At 36.7% G+C, this 8833-nt stretch overlaps 1 protein-coding gene across 1 annotated transcript; it reads right to left on the reverse strand.

Annotated features, from left to right (window-relative positions):
* Window positions 1-828: 828 nt before the first annotated feature.
* On the reverse strand, window positions 829-8402 carry LOC130988741 (SNF1-related protein kinase catalytic subunit alpha KIN10-like). The gene is made up of 11 exons (XM_057912685.1): window positions 8108-8402; window positions 7052-7241; window positions 4254-4438; window positions 3968-4150; window positions 3729-3860; window positions 3055-3240; window positions 2671-2760; window positions 2519-2602; window positions 2227-2364; window positions 1765-2007; window positions 829-1434 (listed from the first exon to the last, which is right to left on the reverse strand). Exons 2-11 carry the CDS (start codon window positions 7236-7238, stop codon window positions 1321-1323), a joined length of 1542 nt encoding a protein of 513 aa, XP_057768668.1. The 5' UTR covers window positions 7239-7241; window positions 8108-8402; the 3' UTR covers window positions 829-1320.
* Window positions 8403-8833: the final 431 nt, after the last annotated feature.

Raw genomic sequence — 8833 nt, forward strand, 5'->3', positions numbered from 1 at the left:
CGAGAAGATGAACGCCAACGTTGGAGACGGCACGGCGGTGGTCGGGACACCGCGGAGGAGGCTGATGAAGCGGCCTGCTTGCTCCCCTCGAACTAATTTCTGGCCCGCTTCTTTGAATCATTCATCTTCTTCTCCAGCGCTCCCTTCCAAGATCACCAACCTTCTACTCAGCAGCGATGATGAGTGAGTGTATGAAAAGGATGAACTACGAGAGGACTTCAGTGGGGTTACAGAGTGCCTCAATTTGAAGCTCAAGCACAAGGAGGAGAATATGGATCATCTCTGTTTCCTCAACTACACTTCGCTGCATACACCAACTAACCATTCCTTCACAACCAAAATACATGGAATAAAAATTAAATAAAAAGCATTTTTTATGTACGTCTTTCTCTCACAAGATATTCCACACAAATCGAGTTAAATATCTTAAAATACACAAACATTTTGCTCATTTTCGCATGAATTTCCAATTTTTTCGACAAACACATAAACTTACTTTTGTTTCCCCCGCTAAACCATGCTGCCAAATTAAATCTGAATACATCTTGTAATATCATACTTATTTTGAAAATATCAATTAATAACTTAGCACTTAATTCAATTTGTAACTGACTTTTAAAAAGTAAGAATAAATTCTTATATTACATCGTTTTGGACTAACCTATACTCCACGTGAAAACCACATCAGCTTTGATTCGACATGATAGTTAAATCAAGTGAATAGTGCAATAAATGTAAAATTCGTGTAAGTGAAAAGGGAAGAAAAATGAGAGCTCAATGTTTAAAACCACAAATAGGCAAAATTTTAAGTATTTTAAGCCTTGAAAATACGATGGTAATGTCGTTTTCTTTTATAGTGAGCAATGAGCATGAATTGATACAACATGAAATACTACAACAAAACCTTCAGCCCCAGAGCCACATTATTGTATAAAACTGGGATCTGCTGAGAAAATAAACCTAAGCTCTACAGCTAGATAAATGTTGATGACTAAACATCAAGCTGCATAAGATCATCTTTTAATTTAAAATTCTATTACATGATTACATCTGCAAAGTTACAGCTACCAGAATGTGTTGAAGAGGTGCTTCGATCTCTTTAGGGTTGCATAATATTAGGACAAGAAAAGTTACAGTGTATGAAATGAGATTGATCATTGCAGAAGCCAACTCGTAGTGAGTTAAGAGCAAAAATTTATCGGCTTCGCACGACGTTCATCTCTAAGGAGGAGATTCGGCACTTAGCTGGTAACAATTATATACACAAACATCACCTTGTAATTCTCCACCCCAGACGAGAAGAAGTTTTGCTGCAGAGCTTCAGAGCACACGTAGCTGAGCTAGGAACGCAGCGCATAGATCAAGAAAGAGGAACTGTGGACCCTGGACTCTCTGCAGATCGAGCAAATATTTGTCTTCACGGGTCTTGTAAAGCTGGAAAGAATCAGACAATTTCAGCATGGAACAAATGAACACGAACAATAACAGCTCAAAATGATAACTAGTAAACAAAACAACACTATCTTAATTGATGGATGAGCTGTCAGTTTCTGGCACAAGCCTTGCAACCATCATGCATAAAATCTTATATGTTTCAGAATCCAAATTCCTCGTGTGAGTAAGAATCTCTTCAAAATATTTATAATTAGGTCTCGTCCTTGGATGATTACCGTTTTACTTCTTTGATACCGTTGAGTGCAAATATAGTTACTCATATTATGATACCACAATAAAGAGAAATAAAGACACAAATAAAAATATTACCTGCACTTCGAATTTGACCACATTCTGTGGCTTAACATTGCCATCATGCTCGACGATAGAAGATTCATCCCCAAAATAATTATTATCGTGCATAGAATTATTAAGTGCTCCTTCACTATGACCGGGACTGCCGGGAACCCATCTACATTTCATGTTGTAGTGCCCAATCTTTTTCCAGTAAACATTCAGTTCTTGCAGAGCTTTGAGAACTTCTGTCATTATCTCACGTGGATGGGCTCGAGACTACAAATAAGCCAAAATGATACAAGTATCATGGCAAACAAAGACAAACTGGATTAGTTCTCGACATATACTCGAAATCATAAATTTTAAAATTGTCAAAATCATCCTGCTAAGAACATTTAACGATTTCAGACCAGCCCTCAATTATGCCTGCTAAGCTAATTTCACGGCCCTATTGCCTTTCAAGAATGAAATACAAAGAGAAGCATGCCAACTAACCTGGAGTCCAAGTGCCCATTTCCTCTCGGCTGGGAATTGCCTTGCCCCAAATTGTTGATAATCGATAGCTCCAGGAGATCGTTGCCCGACAGGAGAGGCTACAGTCTCACTTGGATTAGTTGAATTATATCCAAGTTCCTACACAGGTAGGGATTACTCAGAACATAAACATTAAGAAAAAAGAGATATACACAGTAGGAAAATCAGAAGATGGAGATCAGAAAATCACAAATTACAACCCTATGAAACTGGAAACTGGATATGTACATAAGCCGAAGTTAAGAGAGCGCACCACAGTTTCTTGAAATTCGGATCCAAGGTAGCCCCCAGAAACACGAAACCTGTTGTCTAGCAGAAGATAGTACGTAACAGTACCCTGAAAGGCAGTTGAGATATAAGAAAGCTTGAACATAAAGCATGACTAGGATACAGCCATGTGCTGACCTCATTTTGAACTCTGTTTTGAATAGAATCAAGAAGCACGTTCCTGTCGAATCCCATATTAACCACTTCCTGAAGAATCTCTTCGTCAATCTGCACGTAATAGACATAACAATCAAATTTTTGTTATGATATGATAGCACACAGTCACGAAGCAATAGAATCAGATTGTCAAAATCATAAGAAAGAAAGTGTGATGCCGGATACAAAAATTAAAACTTACTAGCCGCGGAGAAGACCTAACACCGTAGAATCACTAAAAGAAGTAAAATAGAAACTTAGAAATATTCGATCACTGCCTTTATGTTCCTAGATTTGCTTACGTGTACAAGAAACAGCATGTATGCTTTATAAAAATCCAAATAAAGCACTGCCACTTCTATTGACCTTTTTAGCTTGCTGTGTCGTATCTGGTGGTGGAACAGCTAAGTAGCGAGGCAGATGAGCTTGGAACCAAGGGTGAGCACGAATCTCAGGAATAGTCATTCGCTTAGTAGGATCAACAATAAGCATCCTAGGAATCAAATCTCTAGCACCAACAGATAAATGGCTGGGGAGCGTATATATTCCACCCTACAAATAAATAAACAAATAAACATTATATCAATCTAAATCCAGCTACCTAGAAATAAAATTAATAACAGAATCAGGCAATTAATGCCAGAAAATATGATGTAAGAACATAACAGGGCACTAAAAGGGGAAATTTAGAACACATCTTGATCTAATATTGGGGACCTCAGGCTCAGACTTGCAATACTACAAGAAGATTGAATAAATAGCTAGGTTATACAGATTCAACTCTAGGCAAGTTCGTAGCTCGTCAAATGATGTTAACAAAGCTAATAACAGCCAAAACATTAGAAAACAGCATGAATAATAGAGATGCTCAATCAAGTGCAGTTTCACACTTCGAAAACCTCAAATTGTATGCTAATTTGCTAAAGAGCTGGTACAAAAAATGAAAGAAGATCGAAGATACCATTTTGACCTTTTCACCTACTATTGCTGAGTTCCAAATGAGACACAGTAATGAGTCTCAAAAGTAAACCTGAATATACCTTAATTTTCTTGAAAAGATTAGGAATGTTTTCATCATCGAAGGGAAGGGTGCCACAAAGAAGTGCATAGAGAATAACACCACAGCTCCAGACATCCACTTCAGGCCCAGCATATAACTTACCAGATATAACCTATGGGCAAAAATGCAATATCAGAGTCTTTCATATTGCCCAATTCTTATTTTTTTAATTTTTCTTTATCTGTTTGTCATTAATATTTCTGGTAAAATTCTAAGCACCTCAGGAGCAGCATAGTTGGGGCTTCCACAACTTGTCTTCAGGAAATGACCATCACGCATGATGTTACTCAAGCCAAAATCAGCAATCTTCACATTCAATTTAGAATCCAAAAGCAAGTTCTCAGGCTTCAGATCCCGGTGAACCACCATATTCCTATGGCAATACTCCACTCCAGAGATTATCTGCAACCATCATCAGAATGACAAAGACTCTAGAAAAATGCATTTATAAATTGACTCAGATAATAAAAACAGCACTATAAGTCCAAACAAGAAAAGCACCAACCTGCTGAAAGAAGATGCGGGCTTCATCCTCATGTAACCTCCCTTTCTCAACAATATAATCAAACAACTCACCAGACTTAACATACTCCATCACAACGTAAATATCAGTTTGTGTCTCCACGACCTCATACAGACGAATGATATGCGGATGCATAAACAATCTCAAAATTTTGATTTCTCTCCTAACTGCAGGGAGAAAACCCACTCTTGGAGGAATTCATCATGGTCAAACAAATGTAAAGCGAGGCTAACTTTTACAATATTGGAAACAAAAGAGATCCAAAATCTAGCTAGCAAGTTATATTTATTTAGTTAGCAATTAGATATCAAGGATATGGACATTTTTTTCCTGAAGGTCCCATTTAATGGTCAATTTTACCATAATACAATACTTTATCTCAAGATCTACCTCCGATAGATTTGTTTTACTGTTACACTTAAGGGGGGAACAAGAAATGGCTAACATTTCCTACATTTTAAATGGACAGAGGTCAAGGATACTGCAAACACTTGATCCAATGGTTAACTAACTTAACTTACTCTAATACAATTTCCAATACCCAAACTTTTACCCAAATAAAGTTTTAATACTTGAATGTTATAAATTGGTTCTTTTGTTTAATACTCGACCAGTCCATGAAAAAATTGTTACATTGTGGATGACACGAGTTTCAATAAAATGGTTGGTAGTGACGTAGTGTTGTAAGTGGAGTAAGGGTCTCACTATAGATATAATTTAAAATTGAGTGGTTATAAAGTGGAGTAAGGGTCCCATCAATGGCAAATTTTGTAAATAATGGAGAATTGGAGGTTAATAAAACGGTGAGTTGTGTGGACCCTACTACTATAAATGGACGTGGCAAATTTTTCCTGGACGGACCGAAAAGGAAATTGTGGCAAATTTTTCGTGGACAGAGAGAGTATTAGTACTCCCTCCGTCCCAATTCAGTAGGCCACATTTCCTTATTTGGGCGTCCCAATTCAATAGGCAACTTTTAAAAATGGAAAGTCAATACATAACAAATAACCTTACATAACTCATTATTTACACCATATGTCATTATGGTCCACACATAATTACCTTTCTTCTCATTTAAACTCTCCTAGTTTTTTGACTAATATATCCTCAAAAAAAGTTACTTTCTATCTCATGTTTTATTATAAATTATTCATTTCTTAACATCCGTGCCCAAGCCTTGTGGCGTGTTGAATTGGGACGGAGGGAGTACTAATTGGTAGTGAAATAACATTATCACCCTAGAAGATGTCATCTACCACAACTTGCCTATGTAAAACATGAGTTGGGTCTAAATTATAATTTTCTGTTCATGTACGTATTTGATGCTAAAAAATAATACTACCTGCTAAGTGGTGACAGGTTGCCATAATTTTGAACTAGGTGCTTCGGGATCGGGGAATGGAAATGGAATGAATATGCATGCTTGAGAGGAATAAAAATGGGGCATCAACCATGCCCCTCACAATCACAAATGAGGGAAGTAAAGCCCATCCAATACCCAATTCCCCACCAGTCAACCTTCATTCCCATTCCCATTTTCCTCAAACATCCAAGCACCCGGTAAAACTAGTGGATTAGAGTAAAAGTGGGTATTAAAAATTAACATGACCCAACGTTTGAGCTTTGCCTAACTTTTATTATACCGGTACAACGTGCAATTTTCTATTACTAATTGGAGTTAATTGCATATAATATCACGATCTTTGCCCGAAATCCATTTTCCCCACGATCTTCAAAATTTCATTTTTTATCAAATACTTTAACATCACGTAACACTGACGTGGAATATATATGAATTTTAAATTACAAATATAATATTAAATCATAATAAAAAGCCCTGATTTCTTTTAATTTCTCATTTTTATCGGGCAAAAGGAAATCAAAGATTGCTTTTGGCGCTAGAAAAAAACGATTGCTTTCCTTTCCACCACCTCTGTGGAAGGGTTCCTCTTCAGACCAGTGTGGAAGTCTTCGTGTCGAGGTCTTACATACCAGTGGCGCCGATTGCTCGCTGATTGCTGGCGCTGATTGCTTCGTGTTTCCAGTCTTCCAAACCAGTGCGCCGATTGCTGGCACCGATTGTTGGCGCTGGTGCTTCGACGAGGGTTTTAATGTTTAATCTGAAACGCATCATTTAATTTATCGGAATGGTGTGTGCCGGCGAGCCACATCAACGCCACGTCGATTCCGATTTGAGGGTAAAAAAAAATCGTGGGGGAAATTGAACAAATGTCAAAGTATTTAATAAAAAATGAAATTTTTAAAGATCGTGGAGAAAATGGATTTCGGGCAAAGTTCGTGATATTATATGCAATTAACCCTACTAATTATGATGTTCTAAAACTAGTGGAAGCAACGAGACATTTTATCAGCTTTACTTAATTTCCTTAGGTTGTTAAATTTGTAGGCATTTTAGTAAAATTAGAATTGACTAGTGAGGCAAAACCCATGGCCCAATATCAAAGTTGTTTCCTCAAAAGAACTGTCCAGTTCTCTATGCAGTGAAACCCTGGTAGATGCATCGAACAACACATGTACAACATCCATAACTAGTGCTGGAGATAGTGACTGATAATATCCAAATTATAAGAGAAACATATTGTACCCAATAAAATATTTTACTATGGTAAACAACATATTTTCAGATTTAGGCTATTTATCAATGGTTGCAGTCTACTTTGTCTTGAAAAGCATGAAAACTGATGAATTATCAGATTAACAAAGATCGGTGATCTTCACAAAGTAATTAGCAATAGCATATGATTATTTGAGTGGCGCACCTTTTTCTTCCATATCCATATTCTTAATTTTCTTGCGGTTAAGAATCTTGACAGCAACTTTGTGGCCAGTCAATGCGTGTTCAGCAATTTTAACTTTACCAAATGAGCCAATTCCAAGAGTCTTCCCAAGTTTGTAGTTCCGCAAGAATGAATCCACAGTTCTTCCATCTTGGTTTGTTCCATCCATTCTCTGCAGAAATATATGAAGGAATTAAAGCACCGATTTCTGAATAAACAAGCATGATGCATAAGGGAATTATAACAGCCCCAGAAGACAAGGACTTTTGTATGTAACATATTTGATAGCAGTAAGCGGTTCCAATTTTCCATTGCCCGACTTCAGTCTTAAAAGCAATTATCACAAAGGGAAACATTCAGTCAAATTAATGCATTGTCACTGTTGATAGATGAATTTAGGATCCACAAGTTTGGACAAAACCAATCATGATACTGAAGCAGCACAAACAAACACAAAGTTCAAAACTTTTTGAAGTATTCGATTCCAATTCGATAAAGTAAGCAAATTTAGGATAAGATTGCCTTTTTTTTTCTTTTCTTTTTTCTTATCTTCCCCAGCAACAGTAAGGTTTACTATTCCAAAATTGAAAGCACATGTCATCTTCTCCAGAAAGCAGCACTTAGATTACAAACTAAACAAAAAACAGCTAATTTGAACTTGAAAACAAGCAACCAAATCACAAATTAAAACCGCAAAAGAGGTAATTCTTCAAAATATCGTAATTAAATCACCCAGCACTTCACTCAATACCCTAGAGCTCCAATTTATGCAATGAAACAAACAATTCAACGTATTAAGAATGCACAGCTCCACATACCCGCAACCCGCACCAACCCACTTCAGATCTGAAAATTCACCTTAATAATAAAAGAAACCCCCAAAATAATGAAGAAGAACAACAACAACAACAAAGAAAGAAGGAAAAGAGGGAGACGAAAAATACAACCTTTAGTTTACGAGGAACACAAAAAATAAAAAACAAATAAAAATTAGACAGCTCAAAGCCCCTGAAAAATCAAGAAGAAAGTGGAACTTACACAGAAACAAAAACACGCAGAAGAGTGCCAAAAACCGAGAGGTGGTGCTGCGAAGATTGAACGAGAAAAAAAGATCAACGATAATTTAGGAATTGAGAGGATAGGTTAGTGTGAGTGACGCGAACGAGGACGAATCGCCCTCCTCAATGAAATGATGAGCACAAGGCGTTGCTGCGGAGCTTGTTTGGTTTCCTGCGAAGCTTTTTTATTTCTTTTTGTTTTTCCAATATATTAGTATCTATTTGTATTTTGACCCCCAAATTTTCTAGAAATGCCAATATTATCTAGATTCTTTTATATGTCAAATCACACCAAAATCGGCAGTATATAGTAGGAACTCAAGCTGCTTGGCTCAGTTTTTTAGTAGATTCGTTGGTGGTGGAAATTCGTCGACAAAGCGAGCAACCAAGAGATATTCTTCTTGTCCGCATCCATACTAAAGGTTCCACATAAATATTTGAGTTATGGTTAATTACAATTTAATACTCCAATTCTCAATAAATTGATAAATTTAACCTTACATTCAAATTTCAGTGTATGGAAAATAAGGTTGAAAATGAGCATTGTTGGTCCCTAAATGGATTTGACAGGTGTATAAGAGAAATACATCTATATGAAAACTTTCCGACCTATTATTTTGAGAGTCGGCAATGTTGAGGATGATTTGAAAGTTTATGCGTCACGTTCCCAAATATATATAAATTCATATAGGTATTATAGTATAGA

This window comes from Salvia miltiorrhiza, chromosome 6 (assembly GCF_028751815.1).
Source record: "Salvia miltiorrhiza cultivar Shanhuang (shh) chromosome 6, IMPLAD_Smil_shh, whole genome shotgun sequence".
NCBI lineage: Eukaryota > Viridiplantae > Streptophyta > Magnoliopsida > Lamiales > Lamiaceae > Salvia > Salvia miltiorrhiza.